The sequence below is a fragment of the Lycorma delicatula genome, chromosome 8 (assembly GCF_047948215.1).
Source record: "Lycorma delicatula isolate Av1 chromosome 8, ASM4794821v1, whole genome shotgun sequence".
Taxonomy (NCBI): domain Eukaryota; kingdom Metazoa; phylum Arthropoda; class Insecta; order Hemiptera; family Fulgoridae; genus Lycorma; species Lycorma delicatula.
Window position 1 is genome coordinate 47419753 of NC_134462.1, and position 18046 is coordinate 47437798.

The 18046-nt window shown below is 35.9% G+C and overlaps 1 protein-coding gene across 2 annotated transcripts in view; it reads right to left on the reverse strand.

The window, feature by feature from the left end:
* Window positions 1–18046, reverse strand: part of LanB2 (laminin subunit gamma-1) — a 771247-nt gene that overhangs the window by 11683 nt on the left and 741518 nt on the right. For both annotated transcript variants that reach the window (XM_075373886.1, XM_075373887.1), the window contains 7 exons: window positions 16504–16614; window positions 7277–7481; window positions 6435–6672; window positions 5856–6058; window positions 4934–5092; window positions 3256–3373; window positions 1866–1978 (listed from right to left, as the gene is read on the reverse strand). In XM_075373886.1, the coding sequence (XP_075230001.1) occupies window positions 1866–1978; window positions 3256–3373; window positions 4934–5092; window positions 5856–6058; window positions 6435–6672; window positions 7277–7481; window positions 16504–16614 (1147 nt within the window). The remainder of the gene's footprint in view (window positions 1–1865; window positions 1979–3255; window positions 3374–4933; window positions 5093–5855; window positions 6059–6434; window positions 6673–7276; window positions 7482–16503; window positions 16615–18046) is intronic.

An 18046-nucleotide genomic window follows, 5' to 3' on the forward strand; every position in this document is an offset into this window, starting at 1 on the left:
CTAATTGAGGGTTACCCTTCAGGTAATAAGTATAAGTTAAGTTATCCTGAGGAACACCAAGCAGTTCAGCCTGTCTGTATATGCATGAAACTATCTTACATCATATAAATTTAAAAGAATATGTTACTTTTGTTCATTGAATTACAATGAATTCATTTTAATTATACAGTACAATTCATATAAAATTTAGAGTTTCTTTCAGTACAATGTCATCAATGTGATTTGAGATATAATAATACACATAGAGGAATGTGTATTCTGAGTGAAACCAGAAAAGATTGTCTGTGTAAACCGCTGGGGATTCCTGTAGATATTCTGGAGAAACTAATGCGGTTATTCAGTTAAATCATTAGGAGGTCTATCTCAGGAAAGTGAACTCTTGTAATTGATATCTGAGAAAAGAGCTACAATAAGACTGTGTATAATGGCAGCTATTCATGAATTGTTGGAACCTGATCAGGCTAAAAGTATTCAATATTGTCCTTGGCTCCAGGTGACCGTTTTTCCAAATCCTGTAATTCTATCCATTACCTGGTTCACAGATGTAGCCTGGTTTCACTTTTCTGGTTATGTCAATTGGCTGAACCATGTGTTTGGGCTGTGTAACAAAATGTTGTGCCATTTATTAAATGCTTGGAACTTATTGAACAACTGGGTGAAATTGCACAATGTTAAGGGTACTTTCAACAAACAGACCCAACTATCAAATGTCACAAAAGTCCATGAATTTGACTGAAAGTTTCTTAATGACTGACTGCATCATCTCCAGGAACTTGTGGCCACTTGTTTTAGCAGTACCAAATTTTTTTCCTTTGGAGTTGTAAGAGTATTTGCTACATGCCCTTCAACAGTTGATGATCTGAAACAGAACACTACGTGCAAAATCAACAGTTTTGACAAAGCACACTCCATTGATTGGTCAAGAACACGGAACAATATGTTCAGCTGTATCTTGAGGTGGACATTTTCAACACTTGTTGCGAAGGTGAAGTTTTCTCCCAAAGATACTGCACATTTTAATACCAACTAATTGTTTGTAGCACTAATATTATTAAACACTCACAGGAAGTACATGATGTTTTATACATTATGAATTACCCCACATAAAATAGATCTTAATTTCATTCTCAAAGCATGAATAACTTTAGAAATATTTTTTACATTTCTGATTAAGGATGGCATATTTCTACTAAATTGTAATTTAAAAAAGGAAATAAGAAAAAGGAATACATATTCTATAGTACTGAGTTGTTCTATGTGATTTAAACATGATGTGGGGGTATGTTGAGAAGCATGTGAGTTATACCTTTAAAAATAGATAGTTTTGTACAGTTGGGTAGTTTGAAGTACTGTTGAATAAGACTGTGCGTCATTGTTGGCTTTCTGTGTATTTTGAAGTATGTTTGATGAGTTCAAGGAGATTTATTTATTTATTGTGATATGTAGATACAAAAATTTGAAAGCTCTTCATATAAACATTGTCAACATTTACCAACCAAGTGGTATAAAAATCAGAAATCCAACCTCACACCGTCAATATAACCTTCTTCACAGATAAAAAAATCTTAACACAATTAAATGTTATGGAATTCATAAACACACAATAAATTAAATGAACAAACATAATTTAAATTCAATACATTTTTCTTTTACATAAGAGTTGTTTCTGCAACAAACAACTCTTAACAATTAGATTAGATAAGTCATACAAGATAACTGTTATCATAGGTCAAATTTTAAAATACATTATATTTCAATTCTTCAAATATAACTTTGTGATAGAACTGACATTTTTTTATATTAGATAACATTGAAGTTGGTTATGTAAATTTTACTTCTGTAATCAAGCAATAAGCAGTATTTACCTGCGCTATTTTAGCTTTATTAAGGTCTTCCAATTTTTCATCTAATTGTGCAGAATTAAATTCATGTTCAGCCTGTTCCAATTTCCTCTCTAACTGATTTAACGCATCTTCATCTGAAAAAATATATCAGAAAAAAAATAAAAATAAAAATAACAGAAAAACCTAACAGGATCAACAGAAAAAAAAAATTTTTCGAGTTTTTTAAACCTTGTAAAACAATTTTTTTATAATAATAAGTGAAAATTAACTAATTTAATATACAAATTTTACATTAAACCAATAATAAATAATTTATGAACAAAATATAAACATTGCATTATGGAAACATAAACTTGAGATTAAAAAAAATATTTTTCATTTTAACATTTAGAATTTCATCATTCACAATAAAATAGAAAAAGAAATTTGTTAAAAAAAACTCAAATTACAAAACATAAAAATAATGATTCACAAATTCATCTATGACAGTGTAATATAAAAAAATCAAATTGCTATCAAGAGAAAAAGTATCTCAAAAAATTGATTCAGATAATCATCAAGGGAATGAATGTTAAATGAAGATGTAAAGTGAATACAATGGTTGAAGAGACACAATTTTACATCAAAAACCAGTTACAAGTATTTTTGTTTAAGAAGAAGAAGAATATTTTGGAATGGAACAAAATCTGGTCTGCATTTAATATTCTAACTACCAACCATTAACTATCAACCTTAAATCCTGTAATCTCTATTAAAATTGTATGATTCATTTTTTTTTATTTTTGATATTTATGAAAATTCTAATGTTAAAAAACCATTTTATTTTAACTAAGATTACTACAACTCAAACTGGCTGTCCGAAAGTGGTAAATTTCCTAATAAAAGGCAAAGGATAATAGTACTTGTATAATTAATAAAGTAAATTTCCATTTGTTTCTTAGTAAAAGTTAGAATCCTAGTAAAAGGTATTTGTTTTCATATGGTTTTGATACTAGACAGTGCATACACGTGTACTATGGTGGTTGCAGTTCAACAATTAACCACACGTCTCAGGTGACTGCCTGATTCTGTACAAGACTACATCTCATTTACATGTCATACATAGAATCATTATCTCATTGGACTGTCAGGGAGGTTTGCAGGGTAGGGTGAAGACCGATGCATTTTTTCTCAAGCACTTTTTAAGATCTGTGATTAGTTTGTTATTTTGGTAAAAGTACTTTATATACTCAATTTAGAAATATGAGCTTTGGTTTAAAGTAATAACACTGTGCTGAAGATATAGCAATGTATTGTTTAAGATGAATTAGAAATGACTTTAAGAATTAATAAAAGACTTATAAAAATCAATTTATTTTAATTAAAAAAATAATATTACTTAGGACATAAATCATTTTAATCATTTACAAACCAAAATCAACTAAGTCAGCAAGATCCTTCATTATGTTGTTAACTTCTTCCAGTGCATTCTGTATTTTTTTAGTCCCTTCAGCTACAGTAGATTTTGCTTGACCAACTTTTTCTTTTGCCTAAAAAAATAATTTATTTTACAAAAATCAATAATTAAACATGACAATAATTACTTATGAATAAATATTTCTAGTTAATTTCAATCAGTGCAGTTAACATATTTTTCCACGTATGGTAATACTTCCTGAAAGGCATATTCATTGTTCTACCACAACACTGTTTAATTAGTGTTGTTTCATTACAATTCTGTTGTTCATAAGCAATATCTTTTTGGTGTTAAAATTGTCTCTTTCCAAATAAAAGTCCATATGGGTTTTTTCTTTTTTTTTTGAGCAAAAAATGCTACTGCACTATCATCACCTGGGCATAATACATTTATTGTAATAAACAAAGATATATCACATTACATATCTACATTAATGTAAAAAAATAACCATCTGGTTTATGGCAATTGGCATGAATAACAAACTCACATAACATAACGTAAAACATAAGATAACATTTCATTATCCCCTAGAATAGTTTGCATGTTAGCCCCTAGATTAAATTTGCGACACAATGCCACATAACAGATACAATCCACAAGGATATAGTGCACTCTGTTAGTTGGCAGTCACAACAAGAACAAAGGGTTGCGTCATCAGATATCCATGAGTAAACCTATGTGCCCTTTTCGTAAATGGCAGATAATAACCTCCTCTCGACAGTTATTTCTGCATGAGGAGCTCCATGGTGAAACAGTATTCTTAACTATTGACCATAAAGAGTTATGACAGATAAAATTAAAAAATCCTTTGCAAATAGCAAATACATGTGAATAAAACACCAAAAAATTAACAGTATGTGAAAAAGTATCAAGTCATGCATAAGAAAAATTTAAATCATGGTTTAATTTTAATTTGTATTTGAATTAAATGTTTGTAGAAAGTTTGTCTCAATAACCTGTAGGTACCTTCATGGATATGTCTGATATGATATAAAAATACTTTCAAATGAGGCTTTAAATTTTAAACATAAGTTAAATTTTGACAGTAGATGTCAAAAGGAGCACTGCTGCTGAAGAAAGGATCAACTAGTGTTGTCAAATGTTAAACTGATGCTGACAGGTTTTTTTTATTTTTATTTTGAGAGAATTGCTCACCATGAATTTTTTTTCCTGTAAGTCAAGACAGTGAACAAGAAATATTATCAGAGAAACATAAAAAAACCCGATTTATGAAAGGAAAATTTATATAGAATCAATCAATCCAATTTATGAAAGGAAAATTGATGGAGATTCCATCAGATAAAATCTGACAATTTTTTCATAAATGCTGACAATATAACTTTGTACATTTCATTTGATTTGTTAGTTTCTTTGAAACCAAGATGACAGCTACTTCACAGATTGTTAGATTGTTTGATTTCTTGATCTGGATTAATATCTTTATTTCCCTAAATGAAAGTGAGGTGAACGACTGATGTTTTGGGTTAACTGACTTAAGAAAGGATAGATTTATTAGAGGAACTGAACATTTTTTTGAGAGAAGCTCAAAATGGAAAAGAATGGAATAAAGGGAAATTTTAACTTAAAAATGAAAAATACAATATAAATTATTTATTGCAACCAAACTCTATACCTTATCTATGACAGTGCTTTCAGTTGATGCTTGTTCTTCAAGCCCTTTTAATTTGGAAGCCGTCACAGCTACACGCCCGGCTAAATTATCAGCTTCATCTCTTAATTTACCAGCTTCTTCTTTTGTTTCTTCAGCACTTTTGCGAATTTCATCAGCTTCCTTAAAAATAATTAAAGTTAGATAATTTAGAAACACTAAATAAAAACGTGGAGTTCAAAGTCTTTAAACTAGACATCAAATGTAAACCAACTTACTATTCATAAAAATTGTTTAATTATGTACTTTTGGATTACGTATTTGCACTTGGATGAAAAAAAAAATTGTTTTTCACAGTATGTATTATCAGGTTAAAGTTGATCTGAAAAATGACTTGAGTGAAACTGACCGTAATCATTTCTTTTTTCTGCCAATAATCAGCATACTTGATTTCTTTAAGTTTAAGGTGATTAATTTAAGTTTTATAAATTTGCAGTTTTTTGGTTTAATTTTTAAATAAAAAAAACAGTACTATGAAGAAATCAGAAGGTAAAAAATTAACTATGCTAACAATAATAACACTGGTTTCAGGTAAGGTAATAAACTTATCCCTTATACCCTTAGGGAGTAATAAATGTCCAGGAGGAAAAGCTGTAAAGTCAGAATAAGAATAAACAAATTTCCAAAGCCATTTTAATAATCTCATATATTAGCAAAGTTAAATAATGTGGGATACAGTACACTGCACAATGTTAGCAAATTTTTGCAGCTAATGACCAAAGCAATTGATGCTACTTGAAATTGAAAATAAAAAAAATAATAATCATTGCAATAGTTACATTTAATAAACTGTAATTTATAAACTAAAAATTTATAAACTAAAAAACGAAAAAAAAAAAAAATATAAATCGTGACTAAATCCATAACTCAAAATATTTGAAGATACCTTAGAAGCCTGTTCTGCATATTTTTGCTGAGCATCTTGAGCAACATTCCTTGCATTTTCTGCATTACTTTCTGCACCTGCCAATGCTTCTTGAGCATTTGTTGTTTTTTCCTGAGCTTCTTTTATCAATCTTTCAATTTCAGGAACAGTCTGAAGAGCAGCTAGTGCTTTTGCTTTACTTTCTTGGACCTGATCATCAAATTCTGAAAAAAAAATTATGCATATGCATATTTAATAAATTAAGAAATCCTACCAGTTATTGTATGCAGATACATATACTGCTTGAGAAATCAGAGGAAAAAGATAAAGATGTAGGAACAGGTCAGTCTAATTGTTCAACATTAATTGTGGAGAGGAAAGTGGGTTTGATAGTGGAAAGGGTGCTATCAATACAACAGTATAAATAAACCACTCCCACTAGTACCATTATTTCCACTTGTATCTCAGATGGTTTATGATTTTAAGAAAGACTGGGACACCATGTGTAATATAACAGAGTAATTATTCTATTATGTACCATTTTAAAACAAAAAAAAAGTTTACACAATAATAATCAGAAATGAAAGCTCTGAAATATACCTTGAAGTGTTTTTAATGTTTGTTGTGCTTCTTGCAACGTTTTGTTGCCCAATTTAACAGCATCTTCAGCTAAAGAGTTGGCAACATCAGTATCTGCAAGTAGTTCATCAGTAATCTGTTGCTGTTGAACTGCATTCTGTAAAATTTGTTGTGCATCTTGTAACTGCTCCTCAACATCATCTAATACTCCTTGGTAATTATCTAATAGTTTATTTACTCTTCTTTCTATATCGGTAGCCTAAACAAAATGAAATAGTGTGAAATTTATTACGTTTTGTAAAAAACATAAGTATTATTATTTTATAGGTTGTATTATAAAATATTTTCTAAAATAAGAATAAGCTGAAATAAAATAAGTACAGTTTTTCAGTTGATAATTAACTTCTCTTTTTCTGTACTTCCAGTAAGTTAACTTTTTAAAGCTGAATATTTTTTTAATTTATTCATTATTTCTTCTTTCCTCTTTTTTACATAATTTCATAGTTACATTATGTTTTTATACAAAAAAATTCTTATTACCAACTTAATTGTTAATTGTGCTTAAAAACTAACAATATTAAAGTTTCTAATATATCTAGTTCTGACACAATCTGTTACAATTTATTTTGAAGGAGAAGAGAAATTAAGTAACCCCAAGAAAATACCTGTATGAGTTACCATCATATATTTTAATTGGATTACATGAATATTTAATATGCATTAAATGAATATTAAATAGAATATCTTACTTATTGTATGACCTTATACAGTAAAAATCTTATTGTTACAAATGAAAAAAAAAATAAATAAATAAATAAAAATCATGCAGTTTAGAGTTTAAAGAAATATTTAAAAAAATATACCTCAGCAGCAATATTCTGAGCATCATTCTTCATAGATGCTGTATCAATATTAGGAATGGTAAGTGCATGTACATCTGTAAATAATGCCAAAGCATCTGTATGCACATTTCCAACATGACCTTTGGCATCAGCTGCTAAATGTTTAGTCATCTCTAAATTGTCTCTGACGTGGGCTAAGTCTGATCCTAATAATCTGAGCTCGTCACTGGAAAAAAAGTAATAGTATTTATGAGATTTATTATTAATATTTCACAGTAAAACAAAGAATAAATAGCACTACTACATTTTTACACTAATATTTTTTATAAATTAGTTTTGAATTACAAATGTATTTAGAACAAAAGAACTGAAGAAGATAAAATGTGTGATAATTCACTATGTAAACATGCCAACTTTGATATTGATAAATGATCAAGAGTATAAATTTTTCTGGAATATATTAATTAAAAGAAGTTATAATCATGAAGGGATTGTTAGATTGGCTGGGAGATTGTCAAAGTGTTTCTTAAAAAAAACAAATTATTGCAAAATTATTTCAGAAAACACACATATGGTGGAATATGATGAAATTGCAGATGGAAAACTCTGACCTATGCTTTTTTGTTTTAGAGAGGCTCAGACTGCCAATCTTGGCCCTGTAGGGGAAGACATCTGCCACGTGACAATTCCAGTCACGACGCCAATCCCCCTGTACCTAGCCCTGATGGGCTTCACAGGAGGTCATCTTCAAAACCTCAGGCAAAAGACATCTCAGTCCTGTTCTTGCCTCAGTCAGGATGCCACCAAATGCCATATGTGACATTTCCAACAGTGTACAACAAATACCTACTATTAACCTAAAAAAACTTACGAATAACCCAAAATATAGTCGTCTTAAACAAGACTGAATGACTTCTTACATTATGTGCTGAAAACCTTAAAATTCTACCAATAAATGAACACACCTTAATCAACCAAAAGGACAGCTCAAATGGGAACCTAAACCAAGCTCCTTCTGCAACTCTGTCCATGACTAAATAGTTCATAAAATCCGCCACAATGTCCCATTCAGCTTGGTAATTCCAATTTTCTCATAAATTAATGTAGACCTGATTAATAATTGAGCTTATGCATTACTTCAGTTCGCTTTAGGTAATATCTCACACTCATAAAATGAGGGCAGAGACCTGAGTCAACCAAGCCAAATCGAGCCAATATGTCCCTTAAAAGCACTGTGCCTTGAAAGAAATTGCTACATATTTATTCGGATATACTCAAGAGGCACCCTGCAAACTTTAAAGTAAGGGAAGAGGCCATATGTATAACCCCCTTTCTGATGCCTCATCATACCTAGCTTGCCACAATTCACCATGTTGATCAATCTCTTTCACTTTTTCCAAAGTCAACTCCCCAGACTTCTTAGCAACCTCTCAGATGCTAAAACATCTATCTTTATTGCATGATAACCACAGATAACTGTTAACAGCAAAAGCTGTTGGGCTCTCAATAACATACCTGGTAACTTTTAAATTTCATCCTACCCATCCATATAAGCACAGTATACAACATAATTGCTTCACATATGCCTTTGTAAAGGTGTATGAGTCTTAAGTTTTCTTTGAATCAAAAATTCTCATCAAGAAACACCCTAAGGCAACACATGCATAAATCGTTCTTACACATATCCCTACTAAGCGAATAAGGAGCTTCACCGTTATTTCATTGAAGCCAGCAGACTTGCCCCATGCAAAACCACATCAAATCCAAACATGTCCTCCTCCAACCCCGTTCTGTTTTCCTCCCCGGAGTTTTCTGTTGGAGGAAAGGATAATGGTGTGGGAGCAAGAAAACTTTTAAAGCGTAGGTCGGTAATCTCGGGTGATCAACCCTCTGAGGAGCCGAATACTACAAGGGGCAGCCCTGAAACGGCAGCTGCCACCATGGAGGTTAGCAATAGAAATTGCTTGCAATCTCCGGTCTCCCACCTATCATGTTGGACTACCCTACGGAGTGGCCAATGCTGGCGAGAGCAATCTCCGCCATTGTAAGAGGGTGCCTGGTAGCCAAAAGTACCGGGCTTTCTGTAAAGCTGCAGCTAAGCTGCCAAGGCGACTTTAGGGAAGTTCAGAGTATTCCACATTCCAAGGGAGTCGCTTTTCACTCCTTTCAGCTCCAAAAAGATAGGGAGCTCAAAGTGGATATGGGGGGGTATTCCTTATGAGGCCACCCCGGAAGAGGTAAAAGAGGAGCTGACCTCGTTCGGTTACGAGACAGTTTCAGTTAAAAACCTAACGACGAGGGACGGAGGGGAGACCCCCACGTGGATCGTCATCTTAAAACCAACGCCACCACCCAGGGGCATCTATGAACTGGAAAACTTATTCTACTGTAGAATTAAGGTGACTGCATTTGTGTCTCGAGGGGGTCCGCTCCAATACCACAAATGCCAAAAGTTCGGCCACTCGTCAAACTGTTGCCGCAGGGCACAGCTCTGCGTGAAATGTGGTGGAGACCACGACACGACGACGTGTCTGAAACCGCGCGAGGAGCCTGCCTCGTGTGAAACTGTAAGGGGCCGCACCCGGCCAATTACAGGGGCTGTCCTTATTATAAGGAACAGCTGAACAAGCAAAAGGGTCCGCCGTTACTGACGGACGTAGCTGGGCACGAGTTGCCGTAGGGGGAAAACCGAGCTCCCAGCCGCAGGTAGTTTAGCGGCAACGGTGACGGTGAAAAAAGGGGAATCACCAACCCCCAAACCACCCAAACCTAAACCGGCAGTAGTTACAAAAAGGGTGGAGGCAAAAAAGCTGAACAAGACTACGACGAAGCCTGCTCTGTAAGAAAAAAAGGCAGCCGAACAATCGGCAAAATCAAAGAGAGCGGGTGCCAAACTCACGACCTCTGGTAGACCAACCAAGGTCGCAGAAGCCCCACGCCCCACCAAAAAGGCTTTAACGACCCCCGGTCACTACAGCAGCAAAATAAAAATAACCGCACCCCCAAAAGAGAGTTCCGGTACGGATTTCTTGTCACAAATGACAATTAAGGATGTCCTACCGGAAATTCTAGCAATATTGCTCCGCCTGCTCTAAGCAAAATCTCTGAGGGACTGTATTCAGTCCATCATAGAGTGCCTCATGAACCTACTATCTTTCTTTCTTTCTTTTTCCTGTTTAGCTTCCGGTAACTACCGTTTAGATAATTCTTCAGAGGATGAATAAGGATGATATGTATGAGTGTAAATGAAATGTAGTCTTGTACATTCTCAGTTCGACCATTCCTGAGATGTGTGGTTAATTGAAACCCAACCACCAAAGAACACCGGTATCCACGAACTAGTATTCAAATCCATGTAAAAATATCTGGTTCTACTAGGACTTGAACGCTGTAACTCTCTACTTCCAAATCAGCTGATTTGGGAAGACGCGTTAACCAGTAGACCAACCCGGTGGGTTATGAACCTACTATCTAGGTATGGTTAGGCAAACTCTCAAACTGCTACAGTGGAACGCCAATTCAGTAGTAGGTAAGACTACATAGTAGGTAACTATGCCGTCTGGCCGAGGATCTACTAATAGACGTGATACTGTTGTCTGAGACTTGTCTGAACGCGAACAAACAACTGACCATTCGGAATTACTTCACGTATAGAACGGATAGACCAATACGACCCAGACGACCTGCCAGCGGCGGAACTGCAATTTTAGTCCACAGACGCCATATACAAACGCAAACGACCTCCACACAAACGTAATGGAGCAGACTTGTGTACATGTGGAGCTTCTAGGTACGATGTATCGGCTGGTTTCGGCTTATAATAAACCAAACTCAGCGGTACCCGGCGCAGATATAGATGCCGTGCTAGAAAATTGGGATGGGCCCATGATACTCGTGGGCGACCTCAACGCTAAGCACGAGTCTTGGAGTAGCAATCTGACAAGCGCAAATGGCAGGTTCCTATACGAAAGTGCACGAGCACGCCGGTTAGTCGTCATAGACCCCGAGGTGCCCACCTTCGTTCATCGGACGGGCAGTTCGAGACCTTATGTATTCGACATTGCAATCATGAAGGCGGTAACAACTCCGGTCATGATTGAAACGATAGAAGACCTCAGCTCGGACCACTCTCCTGTCTTATTAAAGTTGGGCCAAGCAGGAGGCGGCCGAGACATCTCCCACCTCACATGTCTGACGCTATAGCAAAGAAGCGCCGACTGAAGAAGCGCCGAATCACCCTGTTACCCGATGATAACAGGCCTTTTTATATTCAAACGGACAGAGTGAAACAGCTGCTGGCACAACATCGAGAGGATTTGTGGAACGAATACCTCGCCTCTGTTTCAGACGGACTACTCCTCATTGTTCAGGCTAAACAAAAAAACTACGAGAAGGGAAGAAGCCCCGCCATCCGGTTGTGGGGCAACGAGGCCTTCTGGCATATTCGGAAGCGGACAGGGCGGAGGTTTTCGCCGACACCCTGGAGAACCAATTTACTACAAACCCCACCTGCCGACCCGAACGACGACGACCACACAACCGAGGTGGAGTCTTTTCTCGTAGATTATTTAGCATAGATGGAGGACGCCCCACTAGAAATAGACCAAGTCACTGAAGCGGAGGTTTCCGAAACAATCAAAACCAGAGGCTTCGGGTGTTGACGGGATCGGTGCCCGCGCATTTCGGAATTGTTCCACCCACTCTTATAGCGACCATAACCACAATATTCACGTCAATTTTGTATTGACGTGAATCTGCTCTTTCTCCAGGATTGCAGGCCGATCTCCTTATTACCAGTGTAGTTTGTCAGAGCTATTCGAAAAGATTTTCCTGGAGAGACTTAGGCGACATTTGGGAAAAGAAGTACGGCCTAAACAATTTTGGTTCTGGGAGGGCCACTCGACGACCAACTGGTTAAAATAATCGACAGTCTTGTCGGAGGCATAAATAGAAAAGCGGTAACTGCAACAGTTTTTCTAGAAAGCTAAAGCCTTTAACAAAGTTAGACATAGTGGCTTGCTATATAAACTCGCACATACGACGATTCCCTGTCGCTATGTCAAATTGATACGGACCGACAATACTTATTTACTAGACCGACAATTTGTTGTACGCCTAGGGGGAACAATCTCTTCCACCAGAGACATAACCGTTGGAGTCCTCCAAGGAGCAGTGCTCTCGCCGTTCTTGTACACGGCCTACGTCAACGATATGCTGTCGGAAGGAGTCAATACAGCTCTATACGCAGACGACACGGCATATTATTATGAATCCAGAAGTGTAATTACGCGATCGAGAGACTCCAAAGGCAATTGGATCTAGTAGAACCTTAGCTCAATATCTGAAGAATCAAGGTCAACGGTGAAAAATCGATGTCAGTAATGCTCACATATAAGACACGTGCTCTAGCCAGGCATCTGGAAATCTCAGGAGAGAAAATCCCCTTTGGGAAAACAGTCAAGTGCCTGGGAGTAGTCCTGGATAAACGGCTTACCTTAGGAGAATATGTTAAATATGTGACCCAAAGGACAAAGGCAGTGAGGGCCTCACTATACCCAGTACTGAAGCCCATATCCACTGGCGACCAAACTGCACATTTTTCGGCTGTACGTCCTGCCGATTCTAACATATGCTTACCCGGCTTGGGGAGCTTTGTTGAACTCCACGCTTCAAAAGAAATTAGAAGCCGTCCAAAACATAGCGTTGCGGACGAAATTTGGAGCACCATGGTTCGTCAAAAACGCCGCTCTTCATCACGATGCGGGACTATAAACCGTATCCTAGATGGGGGTGGCGCAAGCACGCAGACTGTTCGGGAGAGCGGCCGTGTCCGAACACGGCCATCTCCGGGACATCTGCCGAGAGGGCCCTACTCCACAGGGTATAAGAAAACGGCCTCATGCCGTATTAGACGAATCACCATGAAGAGGCGGTACGGAGTCAAAAAATGACAAACCAGGCTAAGGAGCCTCTATATCGCGTAATCTATAAATGGAAACCGCGCGAAAATTCCGGCCGCGAAAGTAATCGTTTTCACAATTAAATTTTTTAAAAACTATAAAAACCTAGACAACACCTCACACCGTCCCACGAAGAGACCACAATTTAATTCAGTCAGCATATGCGACTCCCTCCGGAAAAAGGGGCGTATTGCTCCCTCCAAATAATTACGGTTCCGGTAGGCGTATTCCTGCTAGCCCATGAGGCACTAGTACCGAAAGAACTTCAGCGGATGGACTGAAGGGAAATCACGCCTGGAGTACTAGGCTCAAAAGCTTAGTCTCCCATGGTCAAACCCAGTAAATAAATTTCACGCTGGTCCATACGGATAGGAACGCAAATTACCAAATCCGTCCATAAATAAAATTGAAAATTTATAATCGCCATTAAATAAAATAACCCATAAAACACGCCCAAAAATACAAAGATACAGCAGCAAGGGACATTGTCCAGGCTCTGCGATCTGTAAGGAGAAATATTGAAACTCCCGCCATTCTTGCGTTCCGTTCCGTTCCAAAACCACAGATCACCAGATGCACTTCGACATTGGCAATCTCCGACGATAATGCATCCCTGCGAAACATCACACTGCACCCGAAGATGGTAAGCAGTTTCTCCCACCACGTCATCGTCCAACATTAAGTAATCTAAACATTTTCGTAAGATTTCTGTGTTTTTCTTTCACGTACGTCCTAAAACCCTGTATACGACTCCCCAGGGATTCTTATTCCCTTGTTCGTGTACAAACGAACGCCAGGAATCCCACTTCACAATCCTAATCTTGTGAAAGTACATCTACATTCCCTTAAGTTATTTACCAGCTCTGCCCACCGCTCGGGATCTCCCTCTCTTTGAGCTCTTTCTGCAAACTACTAGTAGCAGACTACTTGAATCAATGTGGTTAGCTCCTGATTCCACCATGGCGCAAGCCTATCTCAACCAGTACTACGTGGAACTGAACACTCCGCAGCATCAATGAACACTCCTGGCAGTGAAACTGCCAGCCAGGTCCTCAAAATCCAGACACTCTTGTCCAACACATGGCGTCTGACCAAAAACCTATCTAAAAACTTTTTCCAATTCGCACATCTGTGCAGAAAATGACCCTGCTGAACTGGAACATTACATCAATAGCCTTCACTTGGGCCACCAATGACCTCACTAATCCGATGATCACTTGAGGAGTCATCTCGTTCCTTCCATTCACACACACCCGCACAGGAATAAACCTCCCAACGGTGACATCGATGTTTGTTCCACCAAACAAGCGATGCCCATCCACCATACCAGCGTATGTGGACCAGGGATAATAAAAACTTGAAGATCGTATTGAATAAGAAAATGCTCAATCAATTCGCTGCCATCATCAGTGCATCTGCTATGCCATACAACAACTTAACATTTACATCTGCACCGATAATTATCGGATTTCGACAAGAGAATCTGAGAATCTTATCCAAGATCTTAAGATGATGATCAGCAGGATCACGATTCTGATATGACTATGGTAAAGATGTTGCAGAAGAATAACATCCAAACCCTCCACAACGCCCAGTTCAATCTGCACAATGTACGCACCTTGAACATAAAGTTGCTCAAACCTAACTGTCTAATGAATTTAAGTAGATATCAACAGCCCTCAGATAACAACCACAGACCTTGCTATCGACTTGAGTACTTACAATCCTTCCTCAAATGTTTACAATTGACACAGGTTGAGCCCTCCAACATCTTCGAAGTCTCTCATTTGTGCCCTTCCTCACCACAATGCACACAGACCACTGGCAAATCACAGAACTGAGACCATACTGACAGCACTTAAAACATAGCTGGACGTCCAAGTACTCCTTCACTCGACAAGAGGTGAAATCTATAAATACCCTTCCCTCAGACGTCAAACTCTTATGAAGAGATGGACTCATCTTGAACACTCCATGGTAGTGTTCTGTTTTGCACCTACCCGACATTCAGGCTTAAAAGTCCCTTCGTCCATTTTAGTGTTCTGCTCTCCCAAGAGAGACATTGACTCACCCTTAGTCAGACGCTGGTCAGTGATATATGATTACTCTAGGGTGCCTCTTTCTTTTAGAACCTGAAATCATCTTTACAGTGTCTGTCATCTTCTATTGCAACTAACCCATTTGAATTCTCACATTTGACCTCTTAAAACAACCTGAAATTCATCTTTCATTTCTTTGCTCGTCTTAGTTAACCCTTCTTTCATATTAACAAAAATTACCTCTGGCTGCTTTCGGGACAAATTAGCCTCCCTCTTCTCCTTTAACATCTCAGTGTAATGCTAACGCTGAGGCTGCACTGACTAAGGAAAAGTGGCAGGGACAGAAATCACTGACATACTATGTTCCAAAATTGGATAGGTTGCCCAAATTTAAATCAGCTATTTATTTTTTTATAAGCCAAGTCTAAGAACTTCTTTATTTCTAGTATACATTATACTCTACTGATTTTCATAAACAATCTGATGTGAACCACATGACTTCCTTGTACGCCTATTAAATTACATAAAATTTTATTTCCACTACTAACTTCTGATTTTTTCATATTTTTTTTATATTGTTATTGTTGAATTATTATTTATTGTAAAATTTTTTAGAATTGGAAGTCAATAAATTATTAATAAATCAATATATTTAAATTAAAAAATGGAGATGAAGTCGGATTTGAATCGATGTGCTTTCCCTTTGTAAGATCTAAATATTTCATTAATTAAAACTTTATTTGGCTATAACTCTGGAACCAGTGAAAATAGGTACCAGTAATTAGTATCGTGGAAAAGCTCTCAACGAGGGTTTATCACAGCAGTTAAGAAAAAGTCCAAAATCCAAATTTTTGAATCAAAAGGAGAGGTTCACAATTCCATTGAAATCTGAAATTTTTCACTATTACAATAATTTCTTGTATGCAAGAGGTATATTTCCATGTTCTCTTCACAACACATGTAAATGAATGTTTTTAATTAATTATATTTTCTCTTATTTTAAATAGATTGTTTTTAATATAGTTAATATCTAGTTCCCAAAAGGAAATGCTCAAACTTTGATGTTTGCAAGAGATGAAAGTAAATTAAAAATTAATGTGAACAAATATCTTATCTCACTTCATCAACTGCCTGCCTTTTTGTTTTTTAAATACCTAGTATTTAAAAATACTAAGTATTAGTTTTAAATACCAAGTATTTACATTAACATTATAGTTTTTTTAATTCGAAAGAAGTTAGTATATTATACCTAATGTTCTTTTGCTGATTGATAGCTTCTTTTGCCAATTCAAAAGCTTCTGTAGAAATATTTAAAGATTTGTCTGCATTCTTTCTGATATTGTCAGCTTCCTCCTTTTGTCTGAAAAAAATAAAAATAAAAAACTATTATTTTTTCTAATAATATTAAAAATATTAATTATATTATATTATAATATATGATGATAAAAAACCTAATTTCAGAACTTATATCATTTTGCAATTTGTGAATAAATTATTAAAATTTCTTAAATTAGAAATTTTAAATAATATTACAGAGAAAATGTACTGATCTGAGCATTCAGTTGAATTTTATAGGCAAATTATCACTATAAACGGTTCATATAATAAATATTATTAATGAATGATAGTGTTGGGGAAAGTTACAAAAATAAAATTACACATAGCTTGTATTTACCAAAAGAAAATTGGACTTTATTTTTGACAGAATGAAATCAGAATTATATAACCATATTCATAAAAACAGAAAAATGCACAAATACATTATTACATATTATTCTTTTGTTAAAACAAATGTTTTGCACAAAATCTCCTTGTGCGATATTTATATACAACAATCCTTACTTAAGGATTAAAGTATAGGTAAACTTGTTACCTTTAATATTCCTTTTACATCTTATTATTTAACAGAGGATTACCTTATTATTTAGTAGACAATTACTGTTCAATGAAAAAGAATATCTTGATACTCACTTGCACAGAATGTAATCTGGACTATCATAACAGAAAATTTAACAGACTGTAGAATGAAAAACATTAATATCTTGATATTCACTTGCACAGAATGTAATCTCACAATCGTGGATTTTATATAAGTCTACATAAATTCCTTTGAGTCTAATATTTTATCATACAATTATAGAAAAAAAAATCACAAACATAATTTTTAAAGGATTTTTGACATATAACAAACATTCATAAGTATTAAACATATAGAATGTTCTCTGAATTCGCACAACAATGATTCATAGGTATTATAACATAACCAAAGATACTTTCATAGTTAATTGAAACATATACTTTTTATACATATACTTTTATCCTCCTCTATGAATCATGAGACCTTGCCGTTGGTGAGGGGGCTTGAGTGCTCAGTGATACAGAGTAGCTGGACCGAAGGTGCAACCATATTGGAGAGGTATCTGCTGAGAGCCAGACTAAGGAATGATTCATGAAAGAGGGCAGCAGCTCTTTCAGTAGTTGTTAGAGGCGTGAGTCAGGATGACTTAAACGGCCATATCAACATCACTCAGTCCTCTAGGTACTGCGCAGCTGAAAGCAATGGAAAACTACAGCTGCTTTTTTCCCAAGAAAATGTGGCTCTCTGCATTTTCATATAGCAATGATGGAGGCGCCTTCCTTGGTAAAATATTCCGGAGGTAAACTAGTCCCCCATTTGGATCTCCAGGTGGGAACTACTAAGGAAGGGGTCACCAGAAAATGAAAAAATATCTTTCTACGTGTCGGAGCGTGGAATGTTAGAAGTTTAAAAAAGGTTGGTAAGCTAGAAAATT